Below are 23962 nucleotides of genomic sequence, written 5' to 3'. Positions count from 1 at the left end.
CTCCCTTTTACCTTCCATCTAAGCGCGGCACCAACCTCTACTCAAACCCAAGCGAGGCCACCTTTCACTGGAGAAGTGGGCCTGTACCAGGCCATTGAGGGGTCTGGGGTCCTTCCACCCAAGCCAGACCCTTTCCTCCACTTGTTAGTGACTGTATCCTTGGCTCACCCCACCCTTGGGCTCTCAAGAAGATAAACTCTTAACGTCAGCTGTTCCTCCCAAAGGCTTGATAAATTGTCCATGTTCTGAATTCCCTGACTTAATACGATGTTTTTCTACAAACATCACACACAGAATATTCCCAAGCACACACAGCTACGTAATTACACTGTCGCAAACCTCCCAACCGAATCCGTATCCTCTGGGATGGAGTTTTCTCTTCTGATCAGCACAATGGCAACAAGCACCAGAGCGGCCTGGGGTGGGGAAGGGAGAGCCAGCCAGCACCAACAGGAAGTGGACAGGTGAAAATCCAGAACGAGGGCATCCAGCAGAAAGAATCGTTGGTGGAAGGGCAAGGGGGTGGGGAGTAAGAGGGAAAGCCTCGTTTAAGCTACATCAATCATCCTTCAAATTCCAAAGATGCCAATCAGCCGCTGTGTGTCAGGTTCAGGCCTGAGGACGAAGAGCCAGAGACGAGGGGAAGCGCCGGGACGCCCTCCCTCACGGGACCCCAAGTCTTGTAGAGGAGACACACTCTAATCACAGATGCACACAAATACGCAATCGTAAACCAGAGTGAGGCGAGGAGGGGGGGAGCAGCCTGCTCCAACTCAGGGGCCTCTGAGGGGAGGGGACGGCCTGCCCTGTATCAAGACCACTCAGGCCTAGGCCATCGGCTTCAACCTCCAAAAATAAGTATGTTTTTTCTCTCTCTGGGCAACTACGGTAAGCCTGCACCCAGTGCCCCCTAAAACACATTTCATTCCAGTGCTTTTAGAAGTCTTTTCAAGGAAGAGCAAAAGAGAACCACACTTCCAATTATTTACATGTCAAAATGCGTAGAAATAAAAAAAGGACTTTACATGCAATTGTTCTTAATGCTTTAATAGAACATTCCCCGAGAAACCACCTCCCAGCAGCTTAACCTTCAAAGTGAAAGGAAATCATCATGATTCAAACTCGAAGAAGGCAGAAGAACAGAACTGGAACACGTCAGACAAACTGCCTTCTGTTTTTCTTCGATTTAAAGCTCAACAATTTGTCTTCCTATCACAATGTCTTGCTACATAAAACTTTCTGAAGAACATGCATTCGCCATAAAGGTTCAGGGAAAGGCAAAATGTGGGCAAGTTTTTGGCCCATGTTGTAACCTGGCATGAGCCTGGCCGAGAAGTTTAGAAAGGGGAACAAGATAGAAGGTTCAGAATCAGACAATTTTGGAAGATGAAATGTCCCTCCTTGCAGCTGAAAATGAAGGATGCGGCCCCTTTTAAACTATCATTCTCATTGACTAAAAACAGCCAGGGCTGGGACCAAGAAACCCTACAGTAAGAGACATGACAAGAGACACTTGTCACAAGTGACAGTTGCACAGGACAAAAACCATCTGATGACCAGGAAGAGGGGATGTCAAGGGGGCCTGACAACAGGGTCTGGAGGCAGACAGAGGTTCAAGCCCCAGCCCTGCCACTGTGCGTGTGACCTCAGGCAAGCTGCTTCATCGGTCATGAGAAAACCCCAGTCCTCAGCTTTGACTGCTGTGCGGATTAACTGAGCAGATGTATATGAGACAGAACAATCCCTGATGCACAGAAAACACTGAGAAGCTAGCTATTACAATATGTTTTGCCATAAAAGCAGCAGCCTCATGGATGTAGAGAACTCGTGGTTGGTTACCAGTGGGGATGGTGGGGAGGGGCGGTATAGGGGTGGGGGAGTGGGAGGTACAAACTCTTGGGTGTAAGACAGGCTCAAGGACATACTGCACTACATGGGGAATAGAGCCAATATTTCATAACAACTGTAAATGGAAAGTTACCTTTAAAAAACCGTATAAAAATTTTTTTTAATTTTAAATACATTTTGCCCATAATTAATGGGTAGCCTCTGTTCCAGGGACCTGTGGGGCATGTGCTGCTTTCATCTCTTGGCCTGACACGGTCACCAATTAAAACAAATCGGTCTCTCTCTGCAGGATGCGCGGAAGGAGCCCGAGGAAGGCCTGGCCGCCTGCTGGTTTGGGGGTGATGGCTCGCCCCACTTGTGCACGAGCAACAGGAGGTTCAGGGAAGGCAAGTGACTCCTCTCCAGATGCCCCCTGAGGCAGAACCTTGAAATGACCACCTGGAGGTACCCTGGCTTCCCAATCTGTAAAGAACTTTCCTGTCCAGGATGTGGGAAGTGATGATTCAAAGGCGGGTCTGGGACCTCCTCTTAAAAGGAAAGAGTTCTCGAAACCAAGGATTCTATGACGCGCTGTCTGGAGTGTCTTATTCATGTAAACCGCCACCACCACCATGGGCACAGCTTCTGAGAGCCTGAACCACGCCTTGCCAACACTGCCATTACAAAACAGAAAGAAAAGAAGAGGAACAGGAAAGGAGGAGAAACTCCCTTTTTAATACTTTTCCCCAGGAGGTGAGGGCTGCAGGCTTCCAGGCCACACACTGCAGAGGGGGCGCTGTGCTGTACATCGTCCACTCACTTCACAAACTCTGGCTGGGCAGCTGCTGGGTGCCAGCACCGGGGAAACAGCGGTGGCCAAGCAGGGCTGGCCCCGGCCCTCGGGGAACCGGCACCCACGAGCGGAAGGTCTGTACCCAACAAAAACACAGAGGAACGGACAACAGTTCGTGTGAGCAATCGGGTAAGAGAAGATGCCTCGGGGAGGAAGGGGGAGGCCCTCTCTTCAGAGACGAGGCGCAGGAACAGCCACACGAAGACCTGGGGGCATGATGCTCCAGGAGGGACAGCGGAGCTCCTCGGCAGGAAGCGGGAGGTGCGGGTCAGATGGCGCGGGGCTTCAGCCACGGGAAGGAGTGTGGATTTTTTCTTCTGTGTGCAACAGAGGGTCTTAAGCATGGGAATGACAGGAGCTGATTTACACTTTAGAAAGTGAATTCAGAATTAATTCAGACGAAGCTGCTGTAAAAATCTGAGACAACCCGAGGACCTCTGAACTTACAAACCAGATGAAAGCAAGGGATTGGTGCTCATTTTAGTAAGTGTGATAATAGCATTCTATGTGGTTATGTTTTTCTAAATCCGTATCTGTTAGAGACTCCTATGTAATGAAGCATTTACTGGTGACGTAATATCTAGGATTTGCTTTGAAGTACTCCAGCAAAAAACAAAGCAGACAGTGGGATGGGGTGGAAGCAAGAGTGATAAACTGTGGATAAGTGCAAAGGCTGGGTGATGGGTGCGTGGGGGTTTGTTATACTCTTCCGTCTACTTTAGTATGTAATTTGAAAGATGCCTTAAAAAATGTTAAATAAGCAACATAAGCAATCCGTTATTAAAAGTTTCACTCTATGGCCATGTGGCAGAGGGGGAAAAGGCATCTTGGCCTGGTTAAGGTCCTCTCAAAGCCAAGGTCATGTCCCCCTTAGCAATGAACCTGGAGGAAAACCCAGGTCACATCCCGCCTCATGCTCCCCGTCCCAGCACATCTGTTTGTTAAACGACCACATCTCTTGTCTCTGCTGAGCAATTTCTATTTCAGATAAAGCAGCCAAAACAAATTAGCCCCAATCTGCACAGATGAACCAAAATCACAGTCTGACCCCCACTGGTGACCCAGGGACAACCTCCTTCTCGAAAGCTTGGGGCCAGCTGACCCTGTGACCGTGGTAATTACAAAGGGATGCAGGTTTGCACACACGATCTCAAGACGTGATTGATGGGCAATAATTAGCTCATTAGCTGTCCTTCCTGGGCACCGGATGCAGGTTTTTAAAGTTGCCATGCTGACTCACTCTTCAAAAGACCTGCCACTTAACAGCTTCAGGTTAACAAAGATGCACAGGTTCAGGAATGAAGTAAACGTCTGCAGTGAAAATATTGGTGCCAGCAAGGACCTGGGTTGGATCTAGTCTTCTACCTCGAGAAGCTACGCTGGGCATGTGAAGTACTTCATTTACATCCTGTTTATCCTCCCTTCACCCCCACGTAACAAAGTCGACTGGGAAAACAGACTCTCACCCAAGAAAGGGACAACCAGCATCACACTAGCCAGCGCTGATTCTACCCTCTGCCTCACCCACCACGCTTCTCTCTGGAACTGCTGGCCCTGCTTAGAGGTGACCAGCATCGTCTCTTGCTTGAATGGCTCAAAGCACCTGGAGCCCAGACTCTCCCCTCCAAGGCTGGCCTTCTTCCATCCACTTCTCTGTGGAGCCCAGGAGGGGGAACTGTCCACAGAACAGACCTGATGCATTACCCTCCTCCTTAAAGGCCTTCCTTAGTTCCCCACTGACCAAACGCTTCACTGGGACCTCTGGACTCTGTCCCCATGTTGCCTTTCAAGACCCTTCCTTAGTCATTCCCCACACGTACCCCAGACTCCAGGACGCTGCACTGCAGCTACCTGAAGCTTTCTCAGCATGTCCTCCTGCTTCCTGCCTCTCTCCCTTTGCACAAACTGTTCTCTCTTCCTGGAATGCCCTTCTGTGAGCTTCTGGAACACAGAGATCATGTCTTTGTCATCTGTGGATGACATCTAGAAAACATACTTGACTGAGGACAGTGATAAAAGTCTTGGGATGACATATAACAACCTCCATTTATTAACTTTCCAGGCTTCAGACACCAGGCCACGTTTCTTTACCGGCATTATATCACTTATTCCTCTCTATCACCCTTGAGGAGGTTCTATATTATCCCCATCTTATAGATTTTTTTAAATTGAGGCTCAGAGAGCTAAAGTAACTTGCCAAAGGTCACACAGCTCATACAGGGATTTGAGGCAAGGTCCTTCTGACTCAAAAGCTGTTTTGTTAATCACCACGGGGTCAATCTGATATACTGATGACCACAGAACAGAACTTAAGCTACCTCGTCACTCCATGTAACAACAGAAGTGAGGTTTTCTATGTTTAGTTTAGTTCTGTGAGAGTTTATAGTGTGCAAGGCACTGAACACACACCGCTATTTACCTTCCAAAGTATCTGTTCTTCCCTTCTTCTGTTTTATTTAGGGTGGCAATGTATCCTATTAAAAAACAAAAACACATTTCTCAGCATCCCTAACAGAATAAGTACAGGCCACTGAAATGTAGGAGAAACTATTTTGAGTGACTTGCAGGTAACCTCCTTAAAAGCAGTTGGCACACACTCTTTTTACCCTTCCCCTGCTTCACCCTTCCTGCTGCTGAGAATGTAGATGTAATGGCTAGTGCTCTAGCAGCCATCTTAGACCATAAAGGACCTTAGAAACTTAAGCCAGAAACACAGCAGAGCAACAACAGAGAAGTAATTGACAAATACTCATTTGTTCATCTGACAAATTTCTGAGCTCTATTATGTGCCAGGCATTGCACAGGCCCCCAAGATAGATCCATCTGTGAACAGATGGGACAAAGGTCCCTGCCCCCACAAGGCCTACAGCATAAGAGAAAAATGCAGTAACACCTGACTATAATAAGTAACGTATCAGAAGATGATAAATGTTACCAAAAGAAAAAGAAAAAAGAAAAAAGAATGGGGGGAAGGGGAGAGATTGCACTATGAGATTTGACAGACCAATGACTGAATGAGGAGGAAAACAAGAATATTTCATAAGACACAGTTAACTCCACTCCTAGCGAAACCACCTTGGGAAACGAAACAGCCTCACAAGATGGAGAAGAGCTGCAGGGACCATCTGCGGGTTTAGTTCAGCCCTAACAACTCCTTATTCCACGTTACCAGAAACGAGAGAAACGAACTCAAAGGAAAACCTGTTCCACACTAGCTGATCATTTCTAAATTGCCTTTTCGGTGCGGCTCACATGGGGGTTTAGTAGTTCAGCAGGTGGTGTTCCAGGACCCCCGCCCTCTGCTCCAACCGTGCAGCTCAGCTCTCAGTAAGGTTACATTTGGAGCTTCCAAGAAAGACTGCATTTGAAAAAACAGTTCTGCTTAAAATAAAACATCTTTGTGATGGCTGTTTGGCGTGAGCCGCGTGATGGTAGGTGAGCATCTCACATGTCTGTGTCTGTGCCTTGTCTGTGTTTGGCACCCGGGACGAACTCAGTGAACTTTTGTTTGCTCCCAGAACAAATAAACTTTGCAAACTTCCAGAGCCACTAGACTTGACAGTCGTCTCTCTTTAAAGTGCGTTACTGCTGCTGCCAAGAATATCTCCCCTCCGCTGAGCTTCCTGCCGCTCCCCTCCCCGGCTCCAAAATAACAAGAAGTTGCTTAGCAGTGATGTCATTGCCACTGTCACCGCCTGCAGGGCATTCACATGCTGGCTATATTTAAGACCCAGACTTCATGTTCAGTGACATGGAAATTGCCACCTTGTGAATCGTACCGGAAAGGCAAGGTTTGAAAAATTATTTTCTACGGAGAACCAGGTTACCAACTCTGCCTCTTCCGAGGCAAAGAGGAAGAAGCCAGGGCGTTAAACTGAGCAGAGGGCTCCAGCTCCCGGGATCAGTGAGGTCCAGCTGTTTAATTTCAACCATTTCTCTCAAGTAACACGAACACCAACATTTGCTTGGTAGCTTCACTTCTCCCCCCGTTGGTCTCCTTTCCTGGGCTCTTCTGTTATCCCTCAAAGCCATTCTGTTGTGTTTACTCCTCTAGACTTTTCTACCTACCTCTCATTAGAAAAGACAGCAAATGGAGCGTTGATGAATGCTAAACACGTTTCCCTCCCCAGCAGACAATTATCATAACCTTTTAATGAGAGTTCTATCACATTGATTGGTTTGGGTAATTTTTTATCTCCTCCTGCTTCTGTGCTTTGATGGGGAAAAGTGATGGGCTAAAGACACATTTCAGACACAACCATCTCCCTTTTCCCTTAACAGCTGCCTATTTTTCGCATCTTGATGAACCACCCAATTCCGCGTCTGGTGCACATTTTGTGGGGAACATCTGGCGCCGACTACTAACGGCTCTGACGCTGAACCATTCCACGGTGGCACGTGCTTCAAAATGCAGATGTGCGTGCAAATATACCTTGCTGCTTACTCCCTAAAAATTTTAGTTCGTCAACAAAACGTGAGTCTTTGATTGGATTCGAGAAGCATTAGAGAAAATAAACAAGCACGTGGCTTTCTCCCTTGTGCGTGATTGCTTTAAGAGATGGTGCAGGGCTCCTGTTCCTCTGTCTGTTCCTGCCCATCATTTTCATTTGGAAAAAATATCTAGGAAACTGACACAGGTCACAAACTTCTGAAAGGGTCATGAAGGAATGTATACGGCTCTCCAGCGTTCATGGTTCTAAGTTCAGACATGAATGCATTTGGCATTTCCATTCTCTGGCCTGTGAGGGATTCCCGCGTCTCTGCTCCCAAAAGAAAAAATCAGCTGGGAAATCACTCATGCCAAGCATACCCGCACCTTCCACAGCCACAAAAGCAGAAGCCAAGTGGTGATGAATGATGATGGAACCAGCTAAAGCTCTAGTGGGTGGGTCCTCTCTGCCTCACCCTGGAGCCAGAACCACATAACTTGTGCCATTAAAGCCTTCGTATCCTTTGCCCCATGGCCTCAGTCCTGGAATACAGCCTGAGGAAAGAAACTGTCAGAGGCAGAATGAGCTACAGACAAGGGGATATCATCTGAGCCTTTATCTACAATCTCAGAAAACTAGAAGCAGCCTAAACGCTAACCCACATGAAAACTGCAAAGTAAACTGTGGTGTGCTACACAGCCGTTAAAAATGCCAAGGAAGCAGGCCCTCCATAGACTGATGGGGGAGGGGGGATCAAGTCACCTCTTCTTGGAAAGGATTTTGGCAATATGAATCAAGAGTCTTTACAGATACTCATACTTTCTAAAATGAGAATTCCACTTCTAGAAATCCAGCTCAAGATTTTTTTTTTTTAAATAAAAGAAGGAGTGGACAAAAAAATATGTTCAGGGGCTTCCCTGGTAGGGCAATGGTTGAGAATCTGCCTGCCAATGCAGGGGACACGGGTTCGAGCCCTGCTCTGGGAAGATCCCACATGCCGCGGAGCAACTGGGCCCGTGGGCCACAATTACTGAGCCTGCGCGTCTGGAGCCTGTGCTCCACAACGAGAGAGGCCGCGATAGTGAGAGGCCCGCGCACCGCGATGAAGAGTGGCCCCCGCTTGCCACAACTAGAAGAAAGCCCTCGCACAGAAACGAAGACCCAACACAGCCATAAATAGATAAATTCATTAATAAAAAAAAATATGTTCATGGAAATACTAATTCTAAAAAGAGGGGAAGGGGGGAAATGGTTAGAAAAGGAAATGGTGTGAGAAACAAGGACATAACCCAACATGTAATTCTACATGGCCATCAAAAGTAATATCCACATAAGCGAATAGCATGAGGATATTTTACTTATATTTACTTATATTTTACTGGTTTTCAAAGCAGACCATCAACTTATGGATTCAGAATGATCTGAATTATGTAAAATAAATGTACACATAAAATAAACTGGAATAAAACACATTAACAGTAATTGTGTCCAAGTGATTTTCTTCTTTAAACTTTTCTGTTCTTCCCAGACTTAAGGATTGTAATTTGTGCATTCCTTTTATATTCTAAGGGTAAAAATCTCTACTTAAACATAGTTTGAAGTCTACAGGGAAACACATGAAAATATTATAAACAAAATTAAAATTGCCTGTATAAACCCTCCTACGCTGTTGGTGGGGATGTAAACTGGTGTAGCCACTATGGAAAACAGTATGGAGGCTCCTTAAAAAACTAAAAATAGAGATACCATATGATCCAGTAATCCCACTCCTGGGCATATATCTGAAGAAAACTCTAATTTGAAAAGATACATGCACCCTAATGTTCACTGCAGCACTATTTACAATAGCCAAGACATGGAAGCAACCTAAGTGTCCATCGACAGATGAATGGATAATGATGTGGTATATATACACAATAGAATATTACTTAGTCATAAGAAAAGAATGAAATAATGCCATTTGCAGCAACAGTGGATGGACCTAGAGATTATCATACTAAGTGAAGTGAGTCAGACAGAGAAAGACAAATATCATATGATATCACTTTTATGTGGAATCTGAAATATGACAGAGGGACTTCCCTGGCGGTCCAGTGGTTAAGACTCCACGCTTCCACTGCAGGGGGCACAGGTTCAATCCCTGGTCAGAGAACTAAGATCCCACATGCTGCATGATGTGCCCAAAAATAAATTAATTAATTTAATTAAATAAGGCATGAATGAACTTATTTATGAAACAGAAACAGACTCACAGACATAGAAAACAAACTTATGGTTACCAAAGGGGAAAGTGTGTTGGGGGGTGGTGGGATAAATTAGGAGCTTGGGATTAACAGATACACACCACTACATATAAAATAGATAAATAACAAGGTCCTACTATATTCAATATCTTGTTATAAGGTATAATGGAAAAGAATCTGAAAAAATATATATATATGCGTGTGTATGTGTGTGTATATATATATATATATATATATATATATATATATATATACACATAAAATTTATCACTTTGCTGTATACCAGAAACTAACACAACATTGTAAATCAACTATGCTTCTATAAAAAAAAAATTGCATGGACACACTAATGGTGGTATAACTATGTAAAAATTGTACTTAAATGAACTAAGAATAGAAATAACTGTCATGCTAGGGTCATGAGATTTGGGGCTCTCTTTTCCATTTCAAGTTGTTATGTTGCTTTTACAACTTAAAAGTAATTTTTTTTAAAGTTATCTTTTCCAACATTTTTTTAATTAATTAATTTATTTATTTTTGGCTGCGTTGGGTCTCTGTTGCCGTGCGCAGGCTTCTCATTATGGTGGCTTCTCTTGTTTCCGACCAAGGGCTCTAGGCACACAGGCTTCAGTAGCTGTGGCTCGCGGACTCTAGAGCGCAGGCTCAGTAGTTGTGGTGCACGGGCTTAGTTGCTCCACAGCAGGTGGGATCTTCCCGGACCAGGGATCAAACCCGTGTCCCCTGCATTGGCAGGCGGATTCTTAACCACTGCACCACCAGGGAAGTCCCAAAAGTAATTTTTTTAAGCACAAAAACAAGAGCTTTCTCAAGAAATCTCACACTGGCCAGTCATGACTGAATTCCATCCCAGAATCCCCCTTGTGGGCATCTTAACCAAAAAGCATTCAACCTGATGGTGGGAAAGCAAGGCAAGCTGCAGAATGATGGGCTCGTGTTAAAAGCCCACCTGCAGATCCTCCACAACCCACAAAAAGCAAGCCTGCATGTTGTTTATAGTTCAGTTAAAAATAAAATCAAAAGCAAAAATGACAAATGTTAATAGTGCTAATTCTTATAGTGGACCATAGCATGCTTTGCCTTCTTCAAACAAGCCAACAAACAAAAACTAACTCCAAACTTGGTTCTGAGATTTTAAAAAAATCACAAATGCCTTCACATCGTTCTAAGAGCCCAGGGGTTTCGAACCACTGAAATTCCCCTTTCAGATCATCACCAGCATCTGTGTGAGCCCTGGACACTCACAACGGCGTGTGGCCTCGGGCAGCATCAGCACCACCAGGGAGCTTGTTACAAATACTCGCTCTCAGGCCCCGCCCAGGCCTGCGGAATCAGAGTCCGAGGTCCACCATGACCCACAGGTGCCTGGTGGACACATTACGGTTTGAGACACGCTGCTCTGAGCCACGGACTGTCAACTTCGGCTGCACCTGAGCAGTCTGGGTCTTGCCTCCAGAGATTCTGATGTAATTGGTCTGGACGGCGGCCTGGTCGTAGCAGTTTTAAAAGCTCCCCTGGGACTTCCCTGGTGGTGCAGTGGTTAAGAATCCGCCTGCCAATGCAGGGGACACGGTTCGAGCCCTGGTCTGGGAGGATCCCACATGCCACGGAGCAATGAAGCCCGTGCGCCACAACTACTGAGCCTGCGCTCTAGAGCCCGCGAGCCACAACTACTGAGCCCACGTGCCACAGCTACTGAATCCCACGTGCCTAGAGCCCGTGCTCCGCAACAAGAGAAGCCACCGCAATGAGAAGCCCACGCGCAGCAACAAAGACCCAACGCAGCCAAAAATAAATAATAAATTTTTTCAAAAAGCTCCCCTGGTGACTGCAATGTATCTATAGCCAAGCCTAAATAAGGCATGTAGCTCCTCAGCCCAGAGAATTCTTTATTAGATAGTTAGTTACATCTGAGCAATGGTGGGCTAGATTAACTCCTGAAAGTGACTCTTTGCAGCCTTGAATGGAGGAATAACTTACTTGCGCAAAACCGGTAATAACGGTCACGGCTGGCTTTTACTAAGTACTTACGCAGGGCGCCCGCTGTGCGTAGCTCTTCTTGTGCATTATCTTTTGCGTGTTGATAGTATCTAGAAGGGAGAGACCACTATGTGGCAGTTTTCTAGATGAGAAGCATCAGGGGTGAAATGACCAGCTGAGATCACACATCTACAAGTGGAAGGAGCGCTCGCAGGGCGCTCGGAGCGAGCGCCTCCCTTCTTTTGCCCCCCTAGGGGCCTCACCCACCTTACTCTAGTCCCGGCCTTCAGAAGCTGGACTCGAGCCCAGGCCTGCCCCGCACGTCCTTCCAAGAATGGCCACCTCAACTGGAGCACAGGGAATTACTGGCCAAACGGTTAAAGTCTGTGTTTATATAGTCCTCCCCTGGTTTTCAGCACCCAGAGGTTAGTCAGCTGTCTCTGGTTTCTCTGATTGATCCAGCTTCACACAGAACAGGTGTTTGATGAGTGAATCAACCAATGAACAAATGCGTATTAACTAAGCAGCCATCTTCCCCTGGATCCCGGCAGCATTCAACTTCAGGAGACCAGCTTCTCCTCGGGTGCCATGCCGCCTCCTGCCCTGACAGGCGCGTCCTGTCCCCACACGCCAGCCCCACCCCATGCACTTCGCTCTCCTTGGCTGCTCTGGTGTAAGTCACCAAGGACCTGTCAGCTGCTGACAAGGACGTGCGGAAGGATGACGAAGAGCACAGCTCACTCAGTAGTGAGACTCAGCCGAGCGAGAGGGCCAGCAACCCTGGGGAAGGCCGCTTCGTACCCAAGGAAAAGTGAAGGACAGCAGGGGCAGGGTGGGCCAGGACACCAGGAGCTCAACGGGTAATTCCGTGTGGTCAGGGCTCGGTCCCTGGACAAGGATTCTAAAAGAGGGGCCACGTGAACACGGACCACAAGGCTCTTGAACACAAAATTCTGAAGGTACGTTTACAAACTTGAAGATGAGAACACTGCAGAAAGGGCTAAAGCGGTGATTCTCACTGGGAGTGGACACAGTTGTAAAGCTCCCCGGGTGACTGTAAGGCACAGCAAAGCCTAAGCAAGGCCAAAGTGTCGAGATGCTTTCGGTCACCACAATGATGATGTGCTACCAGCCCTGAGAGAACTAAGGCTACGAACTGTCCTGAAAGACAAGACAGTTGCACACAACCAAGAGCAAACTACATCCTGCCATGCTTTCAATGGTCCTGATGGCCCATTACGTGGGTGAAAAGCTTGTTTGTAATCTAAGCCTGTCCTTGAATTCATTAACTATACACTGAATAAACCAGTTTTTACCCTGGGGTCCACCCATGCTCTGCTCTTTCATTTTCTGTACTTCTTCTAAAGAGTGACTTCTGATCTAACCACCTTTAAATCCAAACTTATGCATTTTAAGTAGGTATGAGCACTTAAGTGCATCATGTTTTTCTAGCAAAGCTCGTGCCCAGCCAATATACACTGTAATCTACTTTGTATTAATATTATAAATTACTTTCCTATTATTCCTCCTTCATATTAGAGTTAGGGTGTTACACTGATTTTTTCAATTATTTGTGCAGGTAGGGTATGTTAGCTATGAATTTCATTTCAGGATAGTGAAGGGGTTGGTTGTTTTTTAAGGGATACTGGGCTAAAATTGAGAACTATATGTCTAACGATGCCAAAGTGGCTGGACTAGGCGCTTGCTAACGAGGCCAAATTATATCAGACGTAAACATCCCACCAAGGAAAGACACGCAGAGACACTGGGAAGACCTGAAGCCCAGATTTCACCATCACTCATGGGAGGGCTGGCTCAAGAACGACAATACCTCTACTTCGGGAAACCTACAGTCTCCAAATGTGACGAGGAGCTGAGCCCACCGCAGGGGCCACCCACGCTCTGCCTCCCCACCACTCAGCCCCATCTGATGGGACATGCTCCCCGACTGTCCTTTTGAGGAAACGCCTCTGTCGCCTGTCCTTGCTCCGCGTGGCTAGGTGAGGAAAAGCGAGCCGCCTCCTGGCTCCAGTGGGCACGTGACCCAGGCCCGGCAGCAAAAGTAACACATCCCGCTGGGGAACTGAGAGGGAATCCCGGGACTTCCTCCCCAGCTTTCGGGAAGACGCGCTCTCCTTCCACTGGGTGCCAAGCCGACGGGATTTATGCCTAGTGCTGCCGGGGGGCCCTCTTGTCACCACGAGAGAAGAGCAGGCCTGAGAATGAAGCTGTGAGCGAAGGAAAGAAAGGGGAGACACAGAAGGAAGCGGGTCCCGCAGGCACTCCCCGAAGCCCCTGGCTCCAGCTGGGCGGAGAGCTAGCTCGTCTCCGAAACTTTTCAGTTATACAAGCCAAACAACAGCACCTTTTCACAAGCCAGTTTTCAGCCGGTTTCCATCACTTTGTACTGAGAGATCTCACACTACCTACCTATCTTAATCGATAAGATTTAAGTAGATGGCTGAGGGGTTTCCAGAAAGCCACAAGTCACCAAGCTTGACCAGAACATCACCTTGGGGCAAATGACAACCATCGACAGACCTGAAGCTAAGCTCAGTGTGACAGTTCTGTGCTGAGGGAAGGCACTAACAGGAGGAGAGCTGTCAGGTGACCAAAGAGCTGACGTTCCTCAGTGAGACTCGGACCAAGTGGCACCGTCACTGGTCCCATGGTCCCTGTACTCCCTCACTTAACCACTGTTGCAGAGCACCTACTGTGTGCCAGGTGTGATGCTAGGGACAAGGAAGACAAACAAGGTAAAGCACAAAGGCATGGTCCTTGACCTCGTGGAGCTTACAGCCTAAAAGCAAACACAATACAGACACACAACTGACAATACTACAACTATAGCGGGACACTGGTTCCCATGGAAGGACAGCCACAGAGAGATGTGACCTAGCCCGTGGTGGGGCAGGAGATGGTGGGCAAAGCCTTCTGTGTCAATGAGCGTTCCTGATGAAGCCAAGAAACAGAAAACCCGAATCAAAATGGCTTAACTAGCAAAGAGGATTTACTGGCCAACACAAGGGGAAAATCTGGCTTCCAGGGGAGGCTGATCTAACAGCCCTTTGCTATCATAAGGAAGAACCAGTCCTCTCACCCCTCCTCTCCATTCCAAGCTGTAGCATAAGCTTCACCCTCAGGCTGTCTCCCTCGTGGTGGTAAAATGGCTACAGCAGTTCCAGCCTCTACACCCTCACAGCACATGTTCTAAAGGGAGCCACTCCAGCCATCCAACAACCAAGGGACCATCTTCTTCCAAAGCCCTAGCAAACCTCAACCACATCTCCAGAATTAGATCACGTGCCCATTTCCTGAACCAAGTCCAATCACCACACCTAGCTGGGTCAAGCCATGGTTACCTGAACCAATCATTTCAGAAAGGAGATGGAATTATCTTGACCGGATTAGACAAATCAGGGCTGACCCTTGGTGCTTGGGAGAGTTCAACCCTTACCACCAACCAAGAGGAAAAAAATTGAAAAACCAAGCCATGGATGATTCTCCAGCGTGGGAAAAATCTAGGGGAGGGCTTTTCAGGAAACAATACAATGTCCACTATAGCAACTCTTCTTCTAGTGAAAGATCCCCACTCTCAGTTGCCTTCCCAACTCTCAGTTCTCAACCATGGGCTTTTAGAATCAGACAACAAACCAAGCACTAATTTTTTGAAATATATATAGACAAAAATTGGACCTTATTTCTGATCTCTACTCACCCTGACTGCAGTTTTGTTTTGTTTTATGTAATGGGTTTGAAACAGTCCTCCAGAGCATGTTTCTTTCATGAGACAGAACTGAACAATGGGACATCATAAAAGAATGACAAATTCTTCCTTTTTCAGTCTCATGTATGACTCTGCCCTCTTGGCTTTGGGACTTTATCCCAGCAGTTGCCACTGCTCCACCAGCACTAGTGTAGAGATGGCAAATTCTTGTCCATGACAGACATCACCAATCAATATCAGCACTCCCTCCTGTTGAGCCCAGATGAGACCCCAGAATCCTTCTCAACCCAGAACCCCAGTCAGCCACTCCCAGAGCTGGCAACAGGACGAAACCTACTATTGGCTTTCCCTGTCAGAGAATGTATTCCAACTGGGAGTTGGTGATGAAAAGAACCAACTCTTGGTTCCAAATGCCATCCCTAACCCACGACAGGCTCAGAATTCAAGCCAGTATCCTCCATGTTTGACTTTCTCAACTTTGACCATTTGCCTCTTGTGATTAAAAACATAATCAATGTCTTTAGATGAACACAAGATGTTTATTGTTCTTTTTCACAAAGAGCAGTCTTCATCTTTCTCCAATAATTAAAAAAAAAAAGACAAGAGACTGAGCCTTAGGGCAGAAACAGAGATTTAAAGCCTTTATAGAAAGCCAATAAAGGCCTCCCAGGCGGCTGGATGGAGTGGTATGAGCAGGGCTCCCAAGGTCCTTGGTCCACCCTCACTTACAGATCGTGCAGACCAGTTCTGTCTCACATGCAGAACGCTGTCACAGCAGATCACTGCTCGGCAGCCCAACAGGGACAAATAAACAAAGGGACACACACTGGGCCGGCAGGGCTGGAAAAATAACACCAGGAGGGGCTGAAGGTAAATGAAGGCCAGCAGCCAAAGGCTCCAAGATGCTCGTTGCAGGGGAAAATGGGTCAAGCGAAGGACCCACGAGATTCTGGCCAAGCCTCAGCATCCCTCGCCATGCCTGGCCAAGGCAGCAGCTGGGAAGAAGAAATCAGGGAACGCCCACTGAGCACTTATGATAATTTTCGAGCTGCGCTGAGTGCTTTAGGAGCATGAGCTCGTGTAATCTTCTCCACAATCCTATGAGGAAGCATAACAGACAGGATTCATCTGCCCCCCCCTGCTCTGGGGACCTGGCAAGGCTGTCAGTCATGGCCTCTGTTCACTCCTGGCCACGACACGCCCAAGGAAGAGTCTTCCTGAAATGTTACATATGGACATTGGAGAAAGAGTCTCTTCTCTCTGGAGGGGGCTTGGTGTCACACAGGTCATCTTTGCTGCTGAGTGCAGAGGCACTAAGACTGACATTAACACACAGAGGACACAGAGCCAAGAGCAGGGGGGGAAGAGCACTGACCTCACGGGAGCACCCAGGTCCAGGGACCAGTTCCAGCAACACAAAATTCCCCTGTGGACCCGAGCTAATCTGGTTTGGGTTTCTGCCACCAAAAGCATGAATATTAGTGAAGACTATTATGCCCCGGTTGTAACCAGAGATTTGAGAAATTACTGAGTGGCAGAGCCAGGAGTCTGTGCTGCTTCCCCTGCTGAGGATGAGACACGGCCCTTCCACACCAGCAGCGACCAGGACACACGCACAGCATCCTGCTTAACGTCTCTGCACACGAGGTGTGGAGAGGTCCCCACACCCACTACCCCCTTCAAGCTTTTAAAGAGGAAGAACCAGAGTCTCAGAAGGGGGAGCGAATGACCCCAGTCACACGTCTAGTAGAACGCCTCAGGAGGAGAAAAGCCGTGACAAAAGGGTGCTCGGAAGGCTGGTTCCGACATGAGACACAGGCAGGAGAGGCCCTGAGCAGTGCTCTGTGGAATGATCCAGCGGGTCCTCCTCAAGACACCTTCCTCACCCCCTCGGTAATCACAACAAGGAGGTCGCGTCACGGCCCTGGCAAGTTGGTTACTGAGGGAGCGATTTTACTCATGCACAGAGAGAACAACTCGCTCTGATCCCCTAATAACCACACAGGCAGCCTGGTTAGTCGGGACTCAGGACTGTAACAGAGAGAAGACCAGTCACAACCTGGCTCAAGTAACAAAAGGAATTTATTGGCTCACATAACTGACAAGTCCAGAGGAAAAGCAGCTTCAGGGAGGACGGGATCCAGGAGCTCAAACAGTATCATTAGGACCTGTTGGTTCCTCCCTCCCTCCATCCGCCACTGTGTTATCACCATGTGGGGTCAGGATCTTCCCGCAGAGCAGCAAGGACAGCTGCCAGCAACCCCTGGCTTCCATCATATCCTCCCAAGAATGCTAGAATTGGCTCTTACCAGATCAGCTTGGCCACACGCCATCCTGTGACCCAATTATGGTGGCCAAGGGATGGAACAAGCTGACTGACCAGGCCGGCATCATCCGCCCTGCTCTGGAGCTCATTCCTGCCAAACCACAGGGACAGAATGGGGAGAAAGATGAGCCGGCCAAAGAAGACTGGGGTAGTGCTTGTCCCAGGGTGGGTGTGATAGGCAGCCTCCAAGGTGGCCCCCAATGACCCCTGCTTCTTGGTATTCCATCCATGTGTAGACCCCTCCCACGTTGAACCACGGTTGAGCTGTGTGACAACAGAATATAGCAGGTGTGATCTTGTGTCATTTCCGAGACTGCATACAAAAGCCACTGTGGTGGCTTCCACGTTGGATGTGCTCCTTTGCTCTTGGGTTACTCACTCCGGGAAGCCAGCTGCTAGGCTGTGAGCAGCCCTGTAGAGCGGCCCACATGGCAGGGAACTGAGGCCTCCTGCCAACAGCCACGTGAGGGAGATGGAAAGTGGACCCTCCAGCCCCAGTCAAGCCTTCAGACGACCGCAGCTCTGGCCAACAGCTTGACCGCAACCTTATGAGAAACTCTGCACCATGCCCACATTCTTCACTCACAGAAACTGTAGAGGATCCTCAACGCTCACTGTTTTAAGCTGTCAAGTTTGGAGATAATTTGTTACACAGCCAGGGGTAAATAATACAAAGAGTAGAAGCAGAAAATGTCCCCGCAATAAGCCCACAACCCTGTCCACTTGCTTCCCTCGAAGGTACTTCTGCTCAGGTAAATGTGTGTTTTCTTTCTGCTAACACCTGTCTCATAGCTTGAGCTTTCTTTCTTTTTTTTTTTTTTAATTGAAGTATATATAGTTGATTTACAATGTTGTGTTAGTTTCTGCTAAACAGCAAAGTGATTCAGTTATACATATATATATATTCTTTTTCATATTCTTTTCCATTTCATAGCCTGTTTATCACAGGATATTGAATACAGTTCCCTGTGCTTATACCGTAGGACCTTGTTGTTTAGCTTGAGTATTCTTAATTCGACAGGAAATAAGGCAATCGATTATTCAGGGAATGAGACTTACTGACCCTGAACAGCAACTGATTACAATGCCTCCGCCCAGCAAGGAGCAGCTGCTTGGTGCCACAAAGGCACTGGGCTGGTTATATGACCTTGCTCTTTGTTGAGCCACTATAGCATGAAAGGAAAGCCATTAATTTTGAGCAAAATGAATGTGTAATAAAACGCTAGGTTTGCTCAGGGATGTTCCCATTTTTACAACTCTACACTCAGAGCCAGGAAGCCCCACATCCACCCAAATACGCTTCTCAGCATTAGCATACTCACGGCAAAAATAATTTCACTTTCTTGAGTCGGAAATAGCCTAATTCTTAATTCTTTCTGCACCACTGCCGTTAAAATACAACTATTGATTAGGCAAGGTTTCTTAGTAATATAATTATTATACGAGAGAAAGATGATAATGATAGTTAACATTTTTGAGCATTTATGAAGCACACTCATGGAGCCGACATATGGTTTGTCATTTTATCATTTAACCACTCTATGAGGTGGAGACGTCTCTTATCCTCATTTCATAGCCAAGGAAACAGAGACAGAGAAGTTACGTAACCTGCTCGAGGTCCCACAGCTACTAAGCAGCAGAGCCATGATCGGACCCGCAGGATCCAACGCCAGAATCCGTGCCACCAACCACTAGGCTAACCCAACTGCATTATGAAACCTGCCACTTGGACACGTGGGGACCTAGAACAGAGCAGCCCTGGTGCACACATGCGGGCCTTACCTCCAGCCTGTGACCCTGCACATCCTGCCTGTGTCCCTTCGGTGACAGCACCCCCCAGCCCCCAAGCCACAACTGACCAAGTGGGTCCACCACCTGACAACACTGCACTGACAGCTGCTCCTCCTGCAGCCAGAAGCCCGGAGAAAGTTCTGACGGTTGGCAGAGGTCAAGTCTGTCTGCAACACGTCAGCAGTTGAGTTTTTCAAAACTTACACATCCCACTGCTCCGTTTGCTTTCTTCCTGGTTTCTCCTTCTGAAGTGTCTGCCTGCTTTATACACGTTCCTTCTACCTGCAAACTGCAAACTTTCAAGCACCTTAAAAGCTCAGCTACCCACTGCTTAAGTGGGGAGGCTTCAGATTACAAACTTGCTCAGTTAAGAAGTTATTTTTTTCTATTCCATTCATGGGCTAAATAAAATTTACCCCAAAATTATCATATACTCAAAATACATTAACTGTAACACACTCCGATAGCACATCGCTGCCCAGCGCCTTATGTACTTTCACACACAGCCCTCCTCACTGGGCCCGCGCAGTGGGTAAGATCATCCTCTCCATTTCATAAACGAGAAAACGCACGCCTGTGGCAGTGAAGCAGTTCGCCCAAAGTGCACAATTCGCAAGCAATGGAGCAGGGACTCAAGGCTGAGCTGGCTCCTAACACAGTAAAAACGACAGGGGACAGAAGTCTGTCTTTCTTCGATGATTCAGAACTCGAGTCTCCACAGACTTCAGTCTTTATGAGAACATAAAACACAATTACACCACAGAACCCTAGCATGGCCAGGTAAGATGCGGGTCCGGTTGAGAAAATGCCAAGTTAGGCACCTGGGACTGTATTTAGCATAGTCATTTAACGGTCTGTGATGCTCTTGAGATGTCATTTTCAAATGTGAACAAAGGAGAGAAGTTCAAATTAAAATTAAATATGGGATCACAGTGCCAACTTTCAGTTACATGTATATAACAATTACATTAGTGCCACTCACATCCGCTGACAGCATGAGGATGGTAAATGCTGCTTCTGTCGGTTTACGTAACCCTGGGCTCCCCTGCACATCCACAAGTCACGTTTATCTCCTGGTCTAATTTTAAAGTAGTTTTAAAGAATGACCTGCGCTTCCCTGGTGGTGCAGTGGTTGAGAATCTGCCTGCCAATGCAGGGACACGGGTTCGAGCCCTGGTCTGGGAGGATCCCACATGCCGCGGAGCAACTAGGCCCGTGAGCCACAACCGCTGAGCCTGCGCGTCTGGAGCCTGTGCTCCGCAACGGGGGGGGGGGGGGGGGGGCCGCGATAGTGAGAGGCCCGCGTACCGCGATGAAGAGTGGCCCCCGCTTGCCACAACTGGAGAAAGCCCTAGCACAGAAGCTAAGACCCAACATAGCAACCAATCAATCAATCAATAAAAATAAATAAATAAATCTTAAAAAAAGCAGAAACCTACCGTTTAAAAAAAAAAAAATGACCTGATAAACTGCTTATTTTACCTAAAATGGGGAAAAAAACTCGAACTCAAGTGTCCAGCAATCAGAAGTGATGATTTTAATATGGTGCATTAACTCAATGAAATGCCACATCCAGGCATATAGAAATGGTGACCATGAAGCTTCAGTGGTGGAGGGAGGTGGCCTAAGAAGTGACAGGCTGGAGAATTTAAGTACAGTACATAAAAATACATTTGCATGTGAACAAATTCAGTAAAAATGTATGTTTTTATGGGAGTTGGAGCTTGGCAGGGGGCCGGTTGCTTTACAGTTCTCATTATTAATAAGATATAAACAAAGTCACAGAAAAGGAGATATAACAAGAAGGCTCAAATAAAAAGAGGTTCAACCATACTCTGAATTAGGGGAATGCAAATGAAAAATATTCTGCCAGGGCTGCTTTCACCTGTGATTTTATCAAAGACCCCAAAGTTGGATCCGCCCCTGGGGGCAGGGCTGTGCTGGGTGAGGCCCAGCCTCCCTGGAGGGCAGCTTGACGACCTCTATCCAACTCAGAAAGGCACTGCGCTTTGACCCAGCAATTCTACTTCCAGGAATTTCTCTGGCAAACAGAGTCATATTGGGACAAAATAACAAATGCGAAGGTTATTATTATTAGAAGAGGCAAACGGCTAGAAACCACCGGGATGCCTGGCTGCTGGCGTGCCAGCCAAATGAATCCTGGTGCAGACGGGCAATGAGGTACCGGGAGCTGTTAGAAAGATGGCAGCTCCGTGTACTCAGCGCAGAACAACCTCTAAGCTGTGGAGGGAGTGGGGTGTAAGATACGTGACCATTTGTATCAAGGCAGAAAGGAAGGAGGGGAGGGAGGTGAAAAGGAGAAAAAGTTCACGCGTCCGAATGTACGCACCTGCTCACGGAATGCACAGAGCATCTCTGGGACGGCAACACTGCCCACCGCCAGGGGCGAACCAGGTGGGTGGCGGAGTTTAACCATTTGTACCTTTTGGATATTGAACCATGTGCATACATACTATTCAATATTTAATGTAGTAAGTTAAAATTTCAGATGCATATATTTTATTTCCATTGGTCACTTTTTTTTTTTTTAGTTGAAAAGTATTGATGAAAGGTGTGCTTGGGGTTCGAACAAAGCCTCCCCGCAAGTCCCTCTGCCCTCCCCTACCTTGCCAACGCCTGGATCTTTGTGACGTGCCGCTCCTCCTGTTCGGCCACCTTCCGTTTCAAGGTGTCGACCTCCTGGCGGAGCACAGCCGAGTGCTCCATCTCACCGTCCAGCAGGTTCCGCAGTGACCTGGGAAGAGGAGGCCCACCTGTTCAGATGCTGTCAACCCGGAGTCCGTGGAGTCAAATCTTAGTTCATTCATCTTCCACAAGGCTCTGCATAAACTGCAGTTCAAGTCCATCTCATGTAAACTGATTTGAGGAGATACCAAACTCTGCTCAAGAGCCTCTGAAGCATCATTAGGATGAGCCCCCGGGGAACCATCTGTGGCCTGGCTCTGCGGCCCTGAGAGCCTGTGGGCAGCTCAAATCAAGGGAAAACAATGAGCTGAGCCAATCCCAGGCAAGCCCCCTTCAAGACATCCCACACAGAGATGCAGCATATTCAACCGAGACATTCTGTCACAGCCGCACTGCGTAGGAGATTCAACAAAGGAAAGGATGCCAGGACAGGCCAAAAGAACAACCTAAACCACAAAAGCAGAAGACAGGCTCCGGTTATCTGACAGACAACGGGAGTCTCATTTCTCCTTCTGCCACAAAACGCACCTTACCCCCTGCTCCATCGCCACCTCCCGGTTAAACAAGCATATAGAGTATCTCATGGAGCTATACAATTTGACATTGCATAGAACGTGTTTTATATTATATTTGGAGTGTGTTAACCTCCAGAACACATTCACTTGCATATCTGTCATCCTTGGTCTTAAACAGCAGAAAAGACAGAAGCTCTTCCAGAAATAACCACAAGTTACCACCTAGAAATGAGCCAAGCAGGGTTCTTCTGACCATCTACATCACTGGACCTCAAATGGCTATTTCTATAGAACATTTACTAACTTCGGTGCAGCTACATCCTAAATCTAGAGGACACCTGCCACGTGACATCAGAACATAAGCAAAAGTGTCTGAACCTCCCCACCCACACTGCTCACTGAACACCACCCCCAAGACGTGTGTTTCTGGAAAGTTTTGAGAAAATTCCCCTCTTAGGGCCTGGAAACCCCCCAACACAAACACAGTGTGATTTTTTTCTCTCGCTGGGAAGGAGAAGAAATTACCAGACAGTGATGACTGTTCTTTACAAGGTAAGACAAAACCTATGGCTTTTTCCAAGATAACGGCCCCAGATGGATCAAGGAAAAAGCATCCTACAACGTCTACAGCCCGTCACTGGAATTTATTTTCGTTGGAAAATAGCACTGTCTGAAGATTCCTTTTTTAAAAAAACTCTTTTGTTTTCCAAATCACGCTTATTTGCTTTTATATGTTTCCATAAAGGATGAGGGAGAAGCTTGTCAAGCAGGGCCCAAATCGAGACTTAAAAAGGAGAATCACGACTGCATGTCACCAGGGACACAATTCCTGCTCTGAGTACAAGAATAAGAGGGTGACATGAGCGTACACACACACACTCACACACACACCCGTCCCCTGGCCCCCAGGGAGGCAGCCTGTCATGCTCGCGGAGCCTCGGCAGATAACTGCAGGCACACCCCTCTACTGACCACCCTGTAGCCAAGACAAGGTCCTGGCAGTGGAGCAGCTCACATCTGGGCAGTCAAGCAGTAGCAACACGGCTAATACTTGGCTGGTGTCTAGCCCTGGTTTCAAAAGGGAATCAAAATGAATAAAACCCTTTGGCCCCTCGGTGCCTGCAACTAGGCTTTTGGGGAAGTCAAAAGACTCCAAATGCCATCTTGCCCTATGTGTCCCTGACTTGAGAAAATTTTAAGTATTCTAGTGCTTGGAACATGACGGGTAGACCCTGAATTAAAGGTTACCCACTACTTAAGGAGGGTCGTGCGGTGATAGCTATGGGGATGGAGCTTCTTTTTGAGGTAGTGAAAATGTTCTAAAATTCTGGTGATGGTCGCACATATCTGTGAATATACTAAAACCCACTGAATTGAGTACTTTAAATAGGTGAATGATATGTGAATTCTATCTCAAAGGCTGTTTTTTTAAACAAGAATTTAAAAATAAAAAAGATGGCTTTACAAACTCTCAGTTTGTTCTAAGATAGTGCGAGGATCATACGGTTTTCATTCCTTGCTAACACTCAAGCCACAATATATATGC

At 47.2% G+C, this 23962-nt stretch overlaps 1 protein-coding gene across 16 annotated transcripts in view; it reads right to left on the bottom strand.

Annotated features, from left to right (window-relative positions):
- The window catches only part of SNX29 (sorting nexin 29), a 557079-nt gene that overhangs the window by 402365 nt on the left and 130752 nt on the right, over positions 1 to 23962 (bottom strand). For all 16 annotated transcript variants that reach the window (XR_014235418.1, XR_014235419.1, XR_014235420.1 and 13 more), the window contains one exon: positions 21822 to 21950. Coding sequence is in view for 9 of the 16 variants with exons in the window: in XM_082359262.1 (XP_082215388.1) it covers positions 21822 to 21950 (129 nt within the window). In the remaining 7 variants the exon portion in view is untranslated. The remainder of the gene's footprint in view (positions 1 to 21821; positions 21951 to 23962) is intronic.

Source organism: Balaenoptera borealis (assembly GCF_965194805.1).
Source record: "Balaenoptera borealis genome assembly, chromosome: 16".
NCBI classification, from domain to species: domain Eukaryota; kingdom Metazoa; phylum Chordata; class Mammalia; order Artiodactyla; family Balaenopteridae; genus Balaenoptera; species Balaenoptera borealis.
The sequence above is the reverse complement of the archived record's forward strand: the minus strand, read 5'-3'. Positions and strand labels throughout refer to the sequence as shown.